This window comes from Lepus europaeus, chromosome 5 (assembly GCF_033115175.1).
Source record: "Lepus europaeus isolate LE1 chromosome 5, mLepTim1.pri, whole genome shotgun sequence".
NCBI lineage: Eukaryota > Metazoa > Chordata > Mammalia > Lagomorpha > Leporidae > Lepus > Lepus europaeus.
The window spans coordinates 97,177,794-97,198,601 of record NC_084831.1 but is presented as its reverse complement, the minus strand read 5'-3'; the positions used below and the strand labels follow the sequence as shown (position 1 = coordinate 97,198,601).

General features: G+C 40.0%; 1 protein-coding gene across 1 annotated transcript; it reads left to right on the top strand.

Annotated features, from left to right (window-relative positions):
- The first annotated feature begins 2,836 nt into the window (after window positions 1-2,836).
- On the top strand, window positions 2,837-3,140 carry LOC133760871 (cytochrome b-c1 complex subunit 10-like). The gene has a single exon (XM_062193452.1). It carries the CDS (start codon window positions 2,876-2,878, stop codon window positions 3,047-3,049), a length of 174 nt encoding a protein of 57 aa, XP_062049436.1. The 5' UTR covers window positions 2,837-2,875; the 3' UTR covers window positions 3,050-3,140.
- The last annotated feature ends 17,668 nt before the right edge of the window (window positions 3,141-20,808 follow it).

The window sequence follows — 20,808 nt, the reverse complement described above, 5'->3', positions numbered from 1 at the left end:
ACATTTGCATCTGAGTCATTAATAAAGGATTTTTATTGTACTCCCAAAAGGATTATGCTATATACATTTGAGGAAACCCTGATGGGCTATTTTCATGAGAGACAAGTAAATGTCAACATGTTACAAGATGTTGCTATTGAGAACTAATTTTGAGATTTTTGCTATTGCAGTTACTAAAGTAATATAAATTATAGGGAAATACTGATATCTCCTCTCTTCCAGTTCACCTATGGAATTAATAAAAAAACTCAAAAAGGAAGAAATCCCTATATAATTTGGAGATTTATGGTTTCCAAGAACCTCCTGACCCAGAATTCAGCCTTATGGTATAGCCTATAGAAATCACAAGCCCCTGAGAAGATTTCTGCCACTTCCCAAAGGGTCAACACTCTTCCAATCTCTTTGAAACCAACCACAGAGCTCCTTTTCATTTGGGAACACTGAATCCAAAGATAATGATACAGGAAAGATGTACATACACTGTTTCAATTCTGGAGAATTATTAAGGTTCATCCCAGCTCTAGAGATACCTGGAGGATCATGGGAGTTGTTTACTGCAATTTTATTACAGCATAACAGCTCTCTCATCCCAAACTTATGGCCTTGATTTTTTCTACAAGTGTTCATCTTGAGGGCAACCTGCAATAAATATTCTACAGGCAAAGCTGCTTAAGTCTATTTCCTGGAAACCTTTGGTAAGAGGGATGGATTAGAGAAGGTGTTCCAAGAAATGGGAACTAAAATGGAATTCAGTAGTTGAGTCATCAAGTGGCCATCTGGTAATGAGGCCCACATTACTTGTGGTAAGTAAGGCATGATTAACCCCTAGCATAATTATATTTAACAACTATTGTAATTGTTAAACTTTCACCTGTTATAAACTTGGATTCCATGGTGTTGGAAGCAAATACAATTTCAGATGCAATATCTTAGAAATATCAGAAGTTCATGAGCAGTAAAGATCATGAAATTGAATGGATGTTGCTAGAGGAAACTGATATATTAGAAATAAAAGAAAAGTCTAAATATGAGATGATTAATTACCGATGATGAAAACCTATTCATAAGAGTCAGATAGTCTGTTAGTGGTAAATAAAGTAGTTCCATCTCTTTCGAATATATGGCCAAAAATCTAGTGTCACACCCAGCACATAGGTATATTCATTTGGTAGAATTTCCGAGGAAGTTGAATACTCTATCAGGGAAGGTCTGATATACACACTGGGGAGATGGGAGACAATGATGTGCTGTCTGGCTACACCTAATTCAAGGTACCAGAAACTTGCGAATCCTCGGATTCCTCTGAATCTTGGAAAGAACTCGGGAAATGGTGCTAAGATGGGTCCTGGAAGCATAATTCACATTAAGTACAATAGAAATGCTGGATCTTCTGGTCATCTGTGAAACAATGTCAAAAGACAAAATAAGCATACAAATGTAGATATACTGCCCAAGATTGGATGTACATCAGTTAACAATGACCTGTGCAATGATACATAGGACATTTCAATTACTAAAGCAGTAACAAATATATTTCTAAGAAAAGGCATAAGAATTGCTGTATGGCAGGCTTCTAGCACCCAGGGCTCAGAATAAAAGGTACTTTTTTAAAATAGTAACTAAACTGAGATTTCTGACACAAGTAAGAGTGGTAAGTTTCACCAATAAATAAATGTAAGAGTGTTTAGGGGTTGTAGTTATGGCATACCAGTTTAAGCCACTATTTCTGAAATCAGAATGCTTCCCATCCAACTTCCTGCTAATGCATCTGGAAAGGCAGCAGAAGATCGCTCAAGCACTCGCGTCTCTATGTGGGAGACTTAGATGAAGATTCTGGATCCTGGCTTCAGTCTGGCAAAGACCTGGCTGTTGAGGCCATTTAGGGGAGTGAGCAAGCAGAGGGAAGATCTCTCTCTCTCTCTTTCTTCTTTTTTTTTTTTTTAAAGAGTTATTTATTTATTTTAAAGACAGAGTTACAAAGAGGCAGAGGCAGAGAGAGAGAGAGAGAGAGAGAGAGAGAGTTCTTCCATCCACTGGGTTACTCTCCAGATGGTCACAGTGGTGGGAGCTGTGCTGATCCAAAGCCAGGAGCCAGGAGCTTCTTCCAGGTCTCTTACTTGGATGCAGGGGCCCAAGGACTTGGGTGGGCCATCTTCTACTGCTTTTCCAGGCCACAGCAAAGAGCTGGATCAGAAGTGGGGCAGCCGGGACTTGAACCAGTGCCTATATGGGATGCTGGCACTGAAGGCAGGGGCTTTATCCACTGCGCCACAGCGCCGGCCCCTGCCTCTCTTTTTTCCTTCTCCTCCTCCTCCTCTTCTTCCTCTTCCTCTTCTCCCTCTGCCTTCCTCCTCCCCCTCCCTCTCCCTTTCCTTTTTTTTTTTTTTCCTATTCTTCCTTTCTCTTTCTCCTCTTCCTCCTGCTTCTCCTTCTCCTTCTTTATGCCACTCTGCTTCTTAACTACATAAATCTTGGAGCCAGCTGTGTGGCATAGTGGGTTAAGCTGAGTCCTGGCTGGCTGCTCTACCCCCAGTCCAGCTCCTGGCTGATCGCCTGGGAAAGCAGTGGTAGATGGCCCAAGTGTTTGGTACCCTGCACCAGCCTGGGAGACCAGGGGGAGGCTCCTGGTTCTTGACTTTGGATCGGCCTAGCTCTGGCGGTTGCAGCCATTCAGGATGTGAACTAGCAGACAGAAGATCTCTTTCTCTCTATCCCTCCCTCTCTCTGTCTGTAACTCTGCCTCTCAGATAAATAAATAAACATTTGAAAATAAATAAATATTTAAAAAAAAAAAAAATCTAAGGTGGGGGTGCTGCGCGTGCGCAGTGCGGCCGTGCCGGCCAGACGGGGTGACCCTGAGGGTGCGGAGTGAGCCATGATGCTGACCAGGTTCCTGGGCCCGCGTTACCGGGAGCTGGCCAAGAACTGGGTCCCCACGGCCAGCAGGTGGGGCTCCGTGGGCTCCGTGGGGCTGGTCTGGGCCACTGACTGGCGGCTGATTCTGGACTGGGTGCCCTACATCAACGGTAAGTTCAAGGACAACGAATGAAGCCCGCCCTCCACAGACCCCCACTGGTGTGTGCCGGCGCCCGTCGTGTCCAGGAAGAGCCTCGGCCCCGGGGACGCTGCAGGAAGACGCGGGGGAGAAGCGCGGTGCAGCCTGGGTTGCAACGGTGCTCAGGGGACCTTGAGGTTGTGACGCAGCCAGCATTAAACTCATTGAGCCTGCCAAAAAAACAAACAAACAAACAAACAAACAAAAAACTAAGGTGGGTATAATTTTATGACGAGATAAGATTAGATAGAGGTGATTAGTAGGGTTCTGACCTTTAGAAAACTATACAGATGGTTAACAAAATATGGAATCCCTATAGTTGGAAAAGTATCTGAAAATCTCATTATTCAACCTATAAAAGCAATAAAATCAAGGATGAATGGATACCTAGAAACTAGGAGTGTCCGTCTCAGTAATGCTTTGGTCAGGGTACAGAATTATACCAGTTCTCAGACTTGCAATTACAGTGATTGAAGAATAGGTTATATTCCCAAGAAAGAAGACCATGCAACACCATATGAGGAGAAGGGAGTAGCCAAAAATGTTGAAGTGATATTAATATCTTCGGGACCAAATTTATGAATTGCTTCTGCCCCTCTAAGAGTAGAACTGTATAGGAGCAAGATAGTATATACATACTCAAGCTGGGTCTAAATTACCCACTGGACCCTCTCCATAGCAATTTTCTCAATCCCTAAATGCAAAATAATGGATACTTGATCCTTGACACAAGCCCCATACAGGCTCTTTATTCTGTAGAGCAAGAGATTGTTAGAAAAGCTAACTCTAAGATTACGAAATTAATGCTTTCCCAGTCACGATTTTAAAACAAACAAAATATTATATCATGGTAGTAGAGGTAAGGTGTTAATGGTTATTGTGTCATCCTCAAAGACAAAGAATGCAGCTAGATCCTGGAGGAGGATACAATTTTTTTTTAAAGACTTATTTTATTTATTTGAAAGAATTACACAGAGAGAGGAGAGGCAGAGAGAGAGAGAGAGAGAGAGAGAGGGATCTTATATCTGTTGGTTTACTACCCAGTTGGCTGCAATGGCCATAGCTGCGCTGTTAGGAAGCCAGGAGCCAGGAGCTTCTTCCAGGTCTCCCACATGGGTGCAGGGGCCCAAGCACTTGGGCCATCCTCTACTGCTTTCCCAGGCCATAACAGAGAGCTGGATCAGAAGAGCAGCCGGTACTATGGGCTTCAGGCCAGGGCTGGCCTAGCAGGATACAAATTTAACAATGACTACTGCTACTGTTTCAGAGATGGTATTCTGTTGTAGCAGAATAATGTGATCACAGTTATATTATGCAGTCACTGATCCAATAATTCCATTGTTACCACTCATAACAGGAAGGAAGTTAAGAATATTTCAATTCAGTTGAGACAGAAAGTAGTATATATTTACAATATATCTTTATAAACTCTCCATACTTCTGTCAAAATAGAGCCAAAGGATCCTGTACCATATAACCATTCTGTAAAACGTTGTACTGGCAAACTGTGTTAATAGCATTATATCAAGCTGAATAACTATAGTTTAACTATGTCAGAGATCTTGATATGTCACATGTATTTTAAAGATGGGTGATAAAAATATTAAAATTCAGGACTTGCCATATCAGTAAAGATTTTAGGGATCCCTTGCCTGTTTTATGCCTGGACATCTCCAAAGAAAAAGAGATTATTATGTCTTACATCTTACACTCAGCAGTCCGCGTCAAGTTTTAGAAGCAGTATGTTCCATATTTATGAATGATGTTCTGGCTTCTAGCTGTGGAAAGGGCTCAGGAAAGAATAGGACTTTTAAAATAAATCTGGAGTATATAGAGCAAGCAGCCCTGATAGTTGTAGTACCCAGAAGTCCTTACAGTATTAGATCATCAGTGGCAAAATATACGTTGTGAATTTCATGGAAAACCCTAGTTTAAAAATCTAGAACAATTGGGATAGAAACTCAGGTTAAAGATCTTTGTATTGCATATTAATATATGCAAGAGAATGTCCACAATGAAAGAAACATTAAACTAATTAGACAAAATTTCTCAGTCAGCTGACAAGTCAGTATGTCAGGATCTGTCACTACTTGAATGATGCACAATGAGAATAATGGAAATATGATTATATGGAAATGGAGGATATACATGAACCCAGTGGTTGAAGTTCTCACTAAAAAAGGCATATCGAATTACTGGCATTGTTGATTCAGAAAAAATATTGCCAGTGCTGAGCCTCAACTGTGAAGTAATCTTTCCAGGAAACCAACTAGCCTTTAGATGACAGGGTAAGTACATTGTACTTGAATGGCAGCAATTCATCTTGGCTATTTTAAATCACATCTGTGGAAATCAGTTTGTCCTTCTTGTCTATGCATAGTTTCTATTACACAATGAATATTTGATCTATCAGCACCATGTTTATAAGATTATATAATCCATTTCACAGTGACAAAAGAAGTTTAGAAATGAACACATAGTAATGGAATCTACCAATTCTTTCATATACTGCATAACTAAAAGTTGTGGGCCCGAGAGAGTGATACAACAGCCTTTATGGTGACAACTAAGAAACCAAACTGCAAATGACTCTGTGGAGCCATATTAGTAAATATACAAATATGTCTAGTAATATGTGTATACATACATGTATATAGATATATGTATATATACATAACTCAATACTACATATTTATGTATCACATTTTAAAATATATGAAAATAAATTTAGAAATTTAAACATGCACTGAAGAATACAACTAAATTTTATTTTAATTGTTTCTAAATAGTATATTTCTTTCTCAATGTATTGAGATTTATTATCTTTAAGATATAAAAAATAATATTGAGTTAATACTATTCTTGGAAATCTTGACTTTATATATTGATATGCAAAATGTCAAAGATATTATATTACATTTAACCTATCCTGATACTTTGCTCCAATGGCTGTATGTGTAAAGTGTTTATTTTACATAAGAACTCATGATTTTCAATCTTTGAGGCTTTTGGCAATGGCATGATAGCTGAGACAGCTATTGAGTTATGGTCCCAATTGTGGAAAGGAACATAGATTCCATATGCTTTAATCAAAAGACAGCTTGCTGCAGTACACGCTCCCTTGCTGACTACTGCTCCTTCACTGTGTGCACCTCGTAAACTATTTCTGGCTGAATAGGAGACTGGGCATTGAAACCACATAGTGTATTGGGTTGATGCTGTGGCGCAGTAGGTTAATCCTCCACCTGCAGCGCTGCCATCCCATATGGCACCAGTCCTAGTCCCGGCTGCTCCTCTTCTCACCCAGCTCTCTGCTATGGCCTGGGAAAGCAGTAGAAAATGGCCCAAGTGCTTGGGCCTTTGCATCTGCATGGGAGACCAGGAAGAAGCTCCTGGTTCCTGGCTGCTGATAGACTCAGCTCCGGCTGTTCAGGCCATTTGGGGAGTGAACCAGTGAACAGAAAACTTTCTCTCTGTCTCTCCCTCTCACTGTCTGTAACTCTACCTCTCAAATAAATAAATAAAATCTTTTAAAAAAGAGAAAGAAACCACATAGTGTGGCAACACAAATGCCCATAAGGACAAAATGAGGGGCCTACTTGTAGAAGTGGGAAGTTCTAAACACGGGCCAGTTGCAAGGTGAGTACCAAGGGGTTTGGGGCCCTGTGACTTATTTGACTGACAGTATGTGTCCTGAGGCCTCATGAACCACAGAACCAGTACCTAGTCCCTACCAGGATGCGACTGCAGGTTCCTGTGAAGGCCTGGTATGCAGATGGGCCCTTCAGAAGACATCTTGAGCAGCGGACTACTTTCAGCCTTTCACCAAGACAGTCTGGTGTAAAACAAATAATCATCAAAGTAGTCAATGGGATGAATTACAAGTACTATGGCTGATCACTGTGAGTGAGCTTTTGCCCACTGCTATTTCCACGGACTGTTGTGCAATCTATCAGGGCTTAACTGTCTAGATAGTGACACGGCATGCAGAGAATTGGACAGTTATGTACCTGCCCTTATGGGGTCAAGCAAGTGGTCCTGCATGCCTTGGAAAGACTGTGTACCATGTATGGGCAACCACAGATTATGAAAAGTGATCATGGGACCCATTTTGTAGGCTCTGGAGTGCAGGACTTGGCTAAGTGCCTGGGTATCAGCTAGAAGCTACATGCATACCTTCCCCAAACAGTCTGAAAGACTGAATGGTAAAATGGTCTATTGAAACAAGGCCTCAGAAAGAAAGCTGACTCAGGACCCCTGATGGGCTAGACCCAGAGACTGTGGACTGTGTTATGGTTGTTCAATGAATGGCCTCAAGCAGGAGCATTAGCTCCTATGGACACTTTCCTTCATTATTCAACAGCGCTCACTCAGCTGCAGCTGCAAACCACTGATCTGTTGAAACCAGGATTCAAAAGATAAAAACAATGTGTTGCTCTCTGCTGCAATTGCCCTTGAGCCAGGGGAACCTGCTACCTTGCAGTGGCCATGAAAGATACAAAAAGCTAGTAAAGCCCGGTTGACTAGCTGTTGCTGTGGGTAGCTAGAAGAGAAGACATTGAGGCAACACCATGAATAACAGCCACTCGGCCCACTGTGGTCAAGGTACATTCCAATGGAAGGGAAGGGCCACCATCTTGCCCAAGGGCACAGTTGTCTGAGCTTCATTGCCAATGCTAGCATTTCTAGTATACATGTAGAGGAGTACCCAGCACAAGCTATGCCCAACCTCTGATATAAGAGGCTAAGATGACCTTTTGTGCATGCTGTAGTGTTATCTCAGAATAAAGCCTTGGCTTGTATGTTATCTGATATTCAGAGTTTGATATTGTTGGTGCCTCTAAGTTCTTTGTCTTATTGCCTTTAGCTTGGTGGCTACAGACACCCTGGTGGACTGGCACACACCTTCGCCATGATAGCCTACTATTTGGTTTGTTGGCTGTACACTAAATAACCTATCAGCTCTGTAACTGGACTGCCTTGAAAAGTAATCACAGCCACTGACCAAAATTGGACTTGATTGCAAAAGATGGAATTCTTCTGATCCATTACTCAGCTAAAGACGTTAGCCTGGGGCTGGCACTGTGGCGCAGGGGGTTAAAGCCCTGGCCTGCAGTGCAGCATCCTATTTGGGTGTGGGTTCGTGTCCTGGCTGTTCCACTTCCGATCCAGCTCTTTGCTATGTCCTGGGAAAGCAGTAGAGGATGGCCCAAGTCCTTGGGCCCCTGCACCAGCATGGGGGACCAGGAATAAGCTCCTGGTTTCTGGCTTCAGATCAGCGCAGCTCCAGCAGTTGCAGCCAAGTGGGGAGTGAACCAGCAGATGGAAGACTCTCTCTCTCTCTTTCTCTCCCTCTGCCCCTCTGCCTCTCTCTCTCTCTCTCTGCCTCTCCTGTGTAACTCTGACTTTCAAATAAATAATAAACAAAATTTTTTTTTAAAAAAGAAAATATTTTAGCCTGGGTGCAGTATAAGAAAAACCAACCAGGTTGGAGTGTTCTGGGTGGGATGGTTTGGTTTGATTTTCTATAGGGACAATAATGTTACTCCCACATATGCTGACTGGGGATCCCCTCCAAGACTGGTGTGTATCCCTAACAAATTGATTAAAAACATGCCTGTTCATTGTTTTTGGCATTATATGCCCATTTATATTGTGTTACTACAGCTTGTATTGTTGTGTGGCCTTTAAGAGCAATGGTCCACACTCCGAGCACTCTCCTCTCATGGAGACCCTCTTGGAAGGTTATGCATGCAACATTTTTAGGAGTGGAGTGAGTCTCCCTCACTGTCATGGTAACCAAGCATGTCCAGTAGCTGGTACATATTCTGCTAGTCAGCTGACCCAGAAATGGTTATAGTACTGCTCTGCAACTCCTTGGCTGCCTGCCACCATTGACAGTAAAACATATACAAGAAATAGGACAGGGCTAAGTGGATGTCATGAGCAAAGTTGATGTGTCTGAACCCTCAGCTCTTGCTGCAAGAATAAAGAGGTATGAATCCCCAAAAGGCTGTGAAGTTGTTCTTTGGTCTTTCTGAATCCAATAGTTCCTCCGCCTGTGAAAACAGAGGTATATACCTAGGTGAGAAAGTGCTGGGTTTTATGTGGATTCTGTGTTTAACTCTTTAATGATCAAGCAAGCACTTTCCACTGTAGCTAACAAATTCAACATTCTTTCCAGCTATGTATGTGAGTTCAAATTTCTCAGAGATGATATGTATTCTTTTTACTTCTTTGTAATAACAGATGATCCCCTACTTTTGATATATGCTTATGATTTTTTAGCATTACAATGGTGCTAAAGCAATACACACATTGAGTAGAAACCATACTTTGGATTTTCAATGTTGATCTTTACATGGGCTAGTCATAAATAGTACAATATTCTTTTATAATACCAGGAAGGAGTAGAGATCTAGAAATGTCAGGATATTGGTATTCAATAAATTATATGAGATACTAAGCAGTCTGTAGTGAAATGGTCTTTGTATTAGATGACTTCTCAACTGCAGGTTGATGTAAATGTTCTAAGTATGTTTAATGTTAGTATAATGTAAGCTATATTGTTCAGCAAGCTAGGTGTATTAAATGTATTTTCTACTTAAATATTGTCAATTTAAGATGGCTCATCAGGCTACAACCCCCAGTGTATATCAATTCTACTGGTTATAAAGTGATACTTCATTATAGTTTTGATTTATATTTCATTGATGACTATGGATGTTGAGCATATTTGTATGTGTTTACTGGCCATTTTTATATATTTTCAGAAGAAAAACCTACTCAACCAATAGCTGATTTTGAAATTGATTGTGTGTTGTTGAGTGTAGTAGATCTTTATATTTGTTGTAATAGACACCATATATAAGATTTACAGTTTTTTTCTCATTCTCTATGTTTTTTTCAACATCTTGATAATGTGTCCTTTGATGCACATACATTTTTTATTTGATATCAGATTTATTTAATTTTCTTTTATTTCTCATTTTTTATATGTAAGAATGCGGTGGAAAATTCAAAATCATGAAGACTGCCCCTATATTTTTTTAAAAACTGTATAATTTTAGCTAGTCTTTCTCTCATGTGTAAGTTGTTATGCTGATTTAGATTAGCTCTTATGTTGTGGCTGATATGTCGATCTAGTTTGAGTCATAATAATATATGATATGGAGTAAGAATCTGAATTCATTTTTATATGGATATCCAGTTGATCCACCACCATTTGTCCAAGAGACTATCCCTTCTTCTTTGAAGGGTCTTAATATCCCTGTCAAAATTAATTATCAATGGACCTACGCGTTTATTTCTTGACTCTCAATGTTATTCCATTGGTCACTATATCTAAGCTTTTCAAAGTACTTTTTGCTATTTATGTGGCTTTGTAGTAAATTTTGAAACTTGGAGTTTGAGTCCTCTAGTGCAGTTTTTTCAATATTTTTGACTGTTTAAGATGCACTACATCTCTGTATAAATTTGAGCACCAATTTTTTCCATTTCTGTGGATGAGGGCATTATAATTTTGGTAGGGGTTACACTGAATCTGTAGATCATGTCCAACAACATTGCCATCATAGCAATACTAATTTAACTAGTTCCTGAACATGCTGTGTCTTCCTATTTATTTAAGTCTTTAATCTCTTTCAGCAACATTTTCTACATTTCAGTATATCAATCTATCATTCCCTTGGTTAAATTTATTGCTAGGTATTTTCTCCTTCTGTATATCATAATAAATATTTTTTTTCTTATTTCCTTGTTTGAATTATCCATTGCTAGTGTATAAAATCAAAACATTTTTGCATGTTGACCTTTGACTCTGCAAACTTACTGAATTACTTTATTAGTATAGAATTTTCTTTGTGAATTTTTAAGAATTTCAGTGCATGGAATCATGCTGCTTGCTGATGGAGACAGTTATGTTTCTTTCTAATTCCAAAGCCTCTTATTTTACTTTTTTGCAAATTAAAAATCCAATACTGGATAGTATATTTTTCCCTATCAGAGTTCTTTATTTCTTCAAATGGATTTGACTTATTGTCTTGTGTCTCATTTCAGTTTGAAGAATTTTGTTTAACATTTTTCATAGGGCAGACTTACTGGTAAAAAGTTCCCTCAGCTTTGTTTATTTGGAAATGTCTGACTTTCCCCTTCATTTTTGAGGAATGATTTTGCTGGATATGGAATACTTTGCCAATGTGTTTTACTTTTCTTCAGCACTTTAAAAATGTCTTCCCATTCTTGTCTTGCCACCATGGTTTCATGTAAGATCTTATTGTGGGTTTTCTGTGTATGACCAGTCACCCGTCTTGGATGCAGTGACCCTGACATTATTATGATACATCTAGGGTAAATCTATTTGTGCACATCCTTGTTGAATATTACTGAACTTCTTAGATGAACAGGCTTATGCATACTGTTTTCACATTTGGACTGTTTCCTGCCATTATTTCTTCAAATAGTTTTCCTGGCCTTTCTCTCTTGCATTTCCAATATGCATGTGTTGGTATTCTTGATGGTACCACAAAAGTGTCTCAGGTTTTGTTCATCTTTATGCATTTGTCCTTCTTTCTCAAACTAAATAATTTTACTTAGCTATCTTCAAGTTCACGTTCATTGATTCATTATTTTCTGTTCAGTTTCATATTAAAACCCTCTAGTGAGCTTTTCATTTCAGTTGCTTTGTTTTTAAACTCAGGAATTCCTGGGCTGGCACTGTGGCACAGTGGGTTAAGCTATCACTTATGACACCAGCATCCTATTCTGGAGCACTCCTTCTAATCTCAGCTGAATTACTTCCTGTCCAGTCCCTTGCTAATATGCCCAGGGAAATCTGCAGAAGATGGCCCAGGTACTTAGGTCCCTTCCACCCATGTTGGAGGCATAAATAAGTTTCGGGCTACTGGTTTTAACTGGCTCAAACCCAACATTTATGGCTATTGGGGGTGTGAACCAGTGGATGGAAGATCTCTGTCTCTGTCTCTTTTTCTCTCTGACTCCCCCCAACACACCTCTCTCTTTCTCACTCTGCCTTTGAAATAAATCCTTAAAAATTAATTTTTAAAAATATTTCCACTTTTTAAAAGATTTATTTATTTGAAAATCAGAGTTACACAGAGAGAGAAGGAGAGGCAGAGAGAGAGAGAGGTCTTCCATCCTCTCGTTCACTCCCCAATTGGCTGCAATGTCTGGAGCTGCACCAATCTGAAGCCAGGAGCCAGGAGCTTCTTCTAGGTCTCCCACATGGGTTCAGTGGCCCAAGGATCTGAGCCATCTTCTACTGCCGTCTCAGGCTACAGCAGAGAGCTGGATCGGAAATGGAGCAGCTGGGACCGGCACCCATATGGGATGCTGGCACTACAGGCGGCAGCTTTACCCTCTATGCCACAGTGCAGGCCCCAATTTCTATATTTTTATTGAAATTTTCTGTTTGTTCATTTGTCATTCTCCTGGTAATTTTTTTACTATTTTTCTATGGTATCCTTCAGCTCTTTAAGTATTTTTAAGACAATTGATTTAAGTCTTCATCTCAAAAGCTTAATATCTATGCCTCCTCAAGGACAGTTTTATTAATGTTTTCTGTGAATAGGTCATTCTTTCTTTCTTTAAAACAAAAGCATTTATTCTCACTTTATTTGAAAGTCTGACATAGAGAGAAATATAGAGACAAAGAGGCCCAGAGAACTCTTAAAACTCCTGGTTTACTCCCCAAATGCCCATAACAACCAAGGTTGATCCCAGTCAAAGCCAGGAATCTGGAACTCAATCCAAGCCTCCCTCGTGAGTGGCAGGGGTTCAAGTACATGAGCCATTATTTGATGCCTCCCAGTGTACATATTAACTGGAAACTGGATCTTGAAGCAAAGTAGCTGGGGTTTAAACCAATCATTCCACCATGGGATGTGGGCTTCCCAAGTAGTGAGCTAACTGCTGTGTCAAAATCCCATTCTACTTTCTTGTTTACTTTTAGCTTAATAATTTTTGTCAAAAACCATAAAGTTTAAATTAGATTTTAACTTTCTCTCTCTCTCTCTCTTACTGTTTGTTTACTGTCCATTGAAAGTCTGTGATTCCTATAGGCATTGAAGTCTATTCTTTAGTTTGTGGTCAATGGGTGTTTTTTTGTTTATTTGTTTGTTTGTTTTTTCCTGAAAAGCAGAGGGACAGAGAAAGAAAGAGAGAGAAGCAGAGAGAGACATTTTTCCTGCAGATTCATTCCCCAATGTCAATAACTGCTGGGATTGGGCTAGCCCAAAGCCAGGAGCCTCAAACACAATACAGGTCCCCTACATGGGTGGAAGGGACCCAAGTACTTGAGGTATTACCTGATTTCTCCCAGAGTATACATTAGCAGGAAGTTGGCTCAGAAGTGGAATGGAGATTTGAACACAGCCAGGCACGGCAATACAGAATGCAAGCATTCCAAGCAGTGTCTTAACTGCTACACCAAATGCCTACCCCTTAGCTAGTATGATGACAAATTTTTCCTGGAAAATCAGGAGGGATTGGAGAAAAGAGAGAGATGGGTGTGTGTGTGTGTGTGTGTGTGTGAGAGAGAGAGAGAGAGAGAGAGAGAGAGAGAGAGAGAGAGAGAGAGAATAGTTTTCCCCAGTATTTTCAGATTTCTATAATTGGGTATACCTTCATTGCTGAGCCAGGCCATTTGCAACTGTCTTAGCCTTCTCTTCCTGTATGCATTAAAACTAAATATTGGCCAGAGGTAAGATTATGGTCTTCTCAGATCTTTTGTGAACTTGTTTTTTGCCCTAAGCATTTACCATAGCTTCCAAAATTTCCCTGTATACAGTTGTGCTTTCAAATGCCATAACTTCTGGGAAAAAAAAAAGAAAAAAACCTCTTTCCACAGCTATTCCTCCCAGACTTTGGGCACTTGGTTATGTACTTAGACATTAATATTTTGCCCCAGGCAGCTATGTTTCTTCCTTTGCCTTACTGTGTGATCTAGGGATGCTTGCTCTTTCCACAGCCAGCGTGAGCTCTGAGTTAGATAAAAAAAATAAATAAATAAAGACAAAAGACAAAAATCTTTACATCAGTCCTTCAGATAGGCTACAATTCTTTGAATGTAAGCTCTGCACTGATTCCTCTGCCAGGCATCAGATTCATACCTTGAGAGAGTTGGGTACAACCTTAAAGATCATTGTGAAGGCAGCAAAGGATGTGAAGCAAAAGCAAATAAAATGCCATGAAACTTTCTTCCTGTCTTTATGTAGTCTTTTCCTTGATTCAGCACTCTCTTATTGCTCTCTGTTCTATTTTTCAGAGTTTTAATAAAATTAATTCTCAGGCTGGTGCTGTGGTGTAGCAAGTAAAGCCCCCTCCTTCAGTGCCAGCATCCCATATGGGTGCCAGTTCAAGACCTGGCTGATCCACTTCTGATCCAGCTCTCTGCTCTGGTCTGAGAAAGCAGTGGAAGATGGCCCAAGTGTTTGGCCCCCTGCAATGTTGTGGGAGATCTGGAAGAAGCTCCTGGCTCCTGGATTCACATCAGCCCAGCTCCGGCCATTGCAGCCATTTGGGGAATGAACCAGTGGATGAAAGAACTCTCTGTCTGTCTCTGCCTCTCTGTAACTCTGTCTTTCAAATAAATAAATACATAAATCTTTTTTAAAAAATTAAAAATAATTCTGACAGTTTTGCTTTAATTTTTGATATTTCTATAGAGAAATAGGCTTCGCCCATGTTTGTTGATACTTCTGTGATTTTTTGTCCTCAGCAGTTAAATTTTAAACATCAAATGTGGTTTCTAAATAAAGGATTTATCAACTTTTGATAATTGCATAATTATCATTAGAAGTTAAATTCCTATGACAAAGCTAGAGGTTTTTCATTCTTATAAATACCAATCTTATCAAGCCTTGAAAATAAAAACAATTTAAATTTTAATTAGTGAAAATCATCATTCAAAAATAGTAACCACATGTTTCAATTTATATGATTAATATAAGTCCTGGGGCTGGCACTGAGGTGCAGCGGGTTAACGCCCTGGTCTGAAGCACTGGCATCCCATATGGGTGCCGGTTCGAGACCTGGTTGCTCCACTTCCGATCCAGCTCTCTGCTGTGATCTGGGAAAGCAGTAGAAGATGGCCCAAGTCCTTGGGCCCCTGCACCCACATGGGAGACCCAGAAGAAGCTCCTGGCTCCTGGCATTGGATTGGTGCCAGCCATTGTGGCAAACTGGGGATTGAACCATTGGATGGAAGACCTCTCTCTCTCTCTCTGTGCCTCTCCTCTCTCTGTGTAACTCTGACTTTCAAATAAATAAATGAATCTTTAAAAAAATATAAATCCTACAGTATATTTTATAAGAGAGATAAGAGGTAACTAGTTAAATTTGCTATCGGATAGGTGCACTGAATAATCTGTGTTTCCCAAAATTCTTTGAGTTTTTTATCAATAAAACAAATACAAATTATTACCGTCTCACTTGAAGTTTTATACATATCCTCCACCTCTTATATTTGTAACTTACAGGGCTAGGAGCAAGATGGCAGCTAGGACAATCCAGGAGTCTTCTCTCCCAGTGATACCAGTTAAAAACTGTCATGGCCAACACTGTGGCTCACTTGGCTAATCCTCCACCTCCGGCACTGGCACACCGGGTTCTAGTCCCGGTTGGGGCACTGGTTCTGTCCTGGTTGCTCTTCTTCCAGTCCAGCTCTCTGCTGTGGCCCGGGAGTGCAGTGGAGGATGGCCCAAGTGCTTGGGCCCTGCACCCGCATGGGAGACCAGGAGGAAGTACCTGGCGCCTGGCTTCGGATTGGTGCAGCACGCTGGCCTTAGTGGCCATTTGAGGGGTGAACCAATGGAAAAGGAAGACCTTTCTCTCTGTCTCTCTCTCTCTCACTGTCTAACTGTGCCTGTCAAAAAAAAAAAAAAAAAAAAACTGTCCTCATTCCTAGGTTTGAGTGACTGTAACTTTTTTTTAAATGATAGAGTAGATCTATAATATGGATTCATTGGTGGATCTATATCACACTGCTATGCATCATTCCTAAAATATCATTTAGGATAACAGAATACCTGCTTGTACTAAATTTATCCATGTAGTAAATTTTATTTTTTATATCATAATTTAATTATATGTGGAATAATAATGTGATGATTCTAGTATTTTATAAAGATCGATTTTTCTACATGTACCCTCTAATTTTTCACATAATTTAACGAATGTTAGTCATTTTTCAGTCTTCTTTGAAACAACTATTTTGAATAATATGAAGAGTCAATAATATAAAATCTGTCTGAAAGATCTTCAGAGCAGTTGAGTGGACCAAATTTTTTTTTAAGGCAGAGTTACAGAGGGAGAGATACAGAAAGAAAGATCTTCAAGGTGCTGATTCACTCCCAAAGTGGCCGCAATGACTGGCCTGGGCCAGCCCAAAGCCAGGAGCCAGGAGCCAGGAGCTTATTCCCGGTCTCCCATGTGGGGGCAGGGGCCCAAGGACTTGGGCCATCTTCTGCTGCTTTTCCAGGCAAATTAACAGGGAGCCACCTTGAAAAGTGGAGCAGCCAGGACTAGAACCAGTTCCCTTATCTGATGCTGGCATTGCAGGTGGCAGCTTAACCCATTGTGCTACAATGCCTGCCCTTAGTGGACCAAATTTTAAAATGACTTCTAAGGTAGTAAAAATGGTCTTTCTTAAAGATATTGCCAAAATGTTGCATAGAATAAAACTGAAAATAGTTGAGTCATGAGAAAGTTTTAATTCGAGAATTTGGTCTTTATCTTATATTTGAAGTGTGTGGAAATTATCAGTGATGAGTCTAAACCTCTTGAATAAGGTAGACTTGATAGGAGACAACTATGAAGCTGATTTGTTCTTTCCTACCTCTGAAACTGAAGCATCTCCTCTGGTTGTAGTTTACCTCTTTGGAAAATTTTCATTGCTTTAGTTCTTGATTTTCATTTCTCAAACTTAGCCAAGTATAATATTAAAACTCCAAGCTCTCATCCAATTTAACACTTGACCACTTATTCAGCTCAAGCCTAAGGCTGGAAAATGTTTTAGTGGGAGAAAGGCATCTGGTTTACTTCAATATTTCTCATTCTCTGTCCAACCCTACTCAGTAGCTGCTGCATACATCTCTGGTTTTAAAGATGGAAATGAAAATGAGAAAAGAGACTGAAGTGTTTCTCATAATTAAAAATTAAAAATCTGGAAATTGTTTTCTCTAAGTATAATTGATTTCAACTGGTCCTTGAATGTGAGGTGCTGTGTAACAAAACCTTGAGGTATCTGGCATTAACTTCATGACCAGTCAGCAGAAGGATGAAAAAATAGCAAACAAATTATTTATGAAACTTGGAATAGTAATTTTAAAAAATTGCCAGAGGAAGCTGGAGAAAGGGCAATCAGTGATGTGTGATGGTGAAAAATTAATAATACCATTACCTGCAGTAATTAGAAAGATAAAAATCATTAGAAAGATATAGGAAAAACCAAAATGTCTTTTCCATTCTCACCTACTACTGAACACATTTGATGGCATATGTGTGGGTTTCATTCCCCACACACCAAGTAAACAGTCAATTATCTAGTAGACAGCAACTGAGTGCCCTATACATATAATTTAACTCAATTCTGATATATTTTCTTGTAATTGGTGTCAGATCCAACAGGTTAAGAGCTCAGGGCCACAAGAGAGGCCATTACGCCCCTAATACAATTCAAATGCCAATCATAAGCCCAGGTTGTAACCTATACTTCCTGCTCGATGCTTAAAAATTAGGATTCCCACAACCAGTTCCTCAGGTTCAATTAATTTGCTAGAAATCCAAACAAAACTAAAGGAAACACTTTATATATGTTTACTCATTTGTCATAAAGGATGTTACAAAATATACAAATGAATAGTCACATGAATATATAGATGAATAGTTACAAAATATACGGAGGGCAAAGTACTGAGAAGAGACAGGGGAACTTTCATTCCACATCACCCTTCAAGCACCTCCACATGTTCAGTCAACTGGAAGCCCCACAAAACAAGCCTCTTTGCATTTTCATGGAAACTTCATTAAACAGGAATGACTAAATGCAGCATCAGCCATTGGTGATCAGCTCAAACTTCAGTCTCTATCCCTCCCTAGAGGTGGGCTTGGGACTGAAAACTCCAACCTTCTAATGCTGTGCTTAGTTTCACCTTTGATGCAGAGAGCCCCAGCCACCTGTCATCTCATTAGCATCCACAAAAGAACTTACTATTTAAGGGATTCCAAGGATATTAGAATGTGTGTTGCCAGGAAATGGGAATGTTGGCCAAATAAGCATTTCACAATATCACAAATCAGCTAATGAGATTTTTATTATAACATTGGTACTTTCATTTTGTTCTTTGATTTTATTCTCAGTGATGTATGTGTTGGGGCTGGCACTGTGGCATAGCAGATAGAGCTGCTGCTTGCAGTGCTGGCATCCCATATTGGTGCCAGTTTGAGTCCCGGATGCTCCACTTCTGATCAAGCTCTCTGCCATGGCCTGGGAAAGCAGCAGAAGATGGTCCAAGTTCCTGGGCCCCTGCACCCATGTGGGAGACATGGAAGAAGTTCCTGGTTCCTGGCTTCGGATAGGCACAGCCCCTCCTGTTGTGGCCATCTAGGGAGTGAACCAGCGGATAGAAAACCTCTCTCTCTCTCTCTCTCTCTCTCCCTCTCTGCCTCTCCGTGGCTCTGCCTTTAAAATAAAACAAAATAAAACAAAACAAATAAAATAATGTGTGTGAAGAAAGACATAAACTAAGGAACTATTTGGTCTCAAACAGAATTCAGAGAAAATAATAGTTGGGCCAGGCTATACTAACTAGGCAAAAGAAGGTTTCAACATAAGAGAAGACTGCAGGGAAAAGTCAAATCAATATGCAGTAAATAATGAAGTAAACCCAACAGTAAGTCAAGACAAGTCATGGATATACTTGCAAAACCCTGTCTGAAAAACTTTACACATTTTCAATATATGTGTTATATAACCTCTCAGTTAAACTCAAAAGTTTATAAGGGGATTGTTTCAGAAAATAGAATTACTCAAATTAGACAAAAGTTTTCCTAAAAGAATAATGAATATGGCTTTTAGTCAAACTAAAGAACCCCCAAAAAATTCATAGGAAACCCACCAAGGTTTTAAGCAAATTTTAATAGCAAATATAACACCAGTTGACTAAAAGGCACAAATATTGATCAAATTTTTTTAAAGAGCCATAGAAAAGTCTCAACTTTTTCTGGACAGGGAGAAATTTTGGTATATTACTCAACTATAGCATAGACATTTTTTGGAAAAAAATCTATCTCAGGGGGTGGGACATTAACAGAACTGAGAGAGCTGAATGAAGAGTTGTGGAGAATTACAAATCATCAAGCAATAGGATAAGTAGCTTGTAAGCAAAAAATATTTCCAGCTCTCTGGGAGAATTGGCACCAACACTTAGCTGAATTTCATAACTCTAAGGGGCTGGTGATTTCCATATTTGCCATTCCTCCTCCACTCTTGAATTACAAGGTCTATTGTGGGAGACAAATAACTTACTTTTTTAGTTCAAATGTTTCTGGTTCAAGAAGCGATGCATCTCCAGCGCTCATCTGCATCTGGTCTTATTCAGATCATGAAACAGTGCACTTTGAAATAGTGCGACACAATTGAATTAGTTCCAGGTATTTATGAGGAGTTGAATATACTGTGCCTGCTTGGCCAGAGTGTGAGCTATGTTAAATTACTTCTTCTTCCTTCTTTTTTTTTTTTAAGATTTATTTAATATTTATTTGAGGGGAAAGTTACAGAGAGGCAGAGGCAGAGAGAGAGAGGTCTTCCATCTGCTGGTTCACTCCCCAGATGGCAAAAACAGGTGGAGCTGAACCGACCGGAAGCCAGGAACCAGGAGCTTCTTCAGGGTTTCCCATGCAGATGTGAGAACTCAAGGACTTGGGCCAACTTCTGCTTTCCCAGGCTATAACAGAGAGCTGGATTGGAGGTGAAGCAGCTGGGACTTGAACACATGCCCATATGGGATACTGGCATTGCAGTCAGTGGCTTTACCTCCTATGCCACAGCACCAGCCCCTTAAATTCCTTCTAATGAAGTAGGCATGCTATCACATTTTTACTTGTATATCACCTTTTCCTCCGACTGAATCTGGGCTTCTTATTACTAGTGGTGACCTGTAGAATCCCATGCAGATGAAGTTTAGTTACTACTGAATCTAGGCTTTAAGCAGCCTGTGGCTTTTGACTTTAGTCTCTTGGAGCTCCACTCTGTTGTTTAGGAAGCCTGACTTGCCTTCTGGTGAAAGGGATCCAAGGGTTCAGCATTTCCACCACCTCCTCTGAGGCACTAGTGTGTGAATGAATCCACCTGTTATGTTTCAGTGCTAGACAAGTTCCCAAATTATTGTTATAGTGTGAGCGATTCAGGTTGTCATCACAATGAGTAGCAGGACCAATCATTTCTGTAAGCCCCTAAGTTTTGGTTTGGTTAATTTTGCCTCTTGGATAATTGTCACAAAACGTTATTGGGGGATTCTATGATACTCTGAGATACTGGGAATTTATCACTTAGCTTTCCTTTGATAGTCTCATCCCACTACTTGGTTTTGGTATTTTATGCTATATTCCCATACACTTTTAGCTGAGGTCATTTCCCTCGTGAGAAAGGCCCCAAGTTCCATGGGAGCCAAACTACTTAACAACTAAGTGTTTCTTCTAGAAGCCAGAGAATGAGAGTACTTAAGAGATCAGCA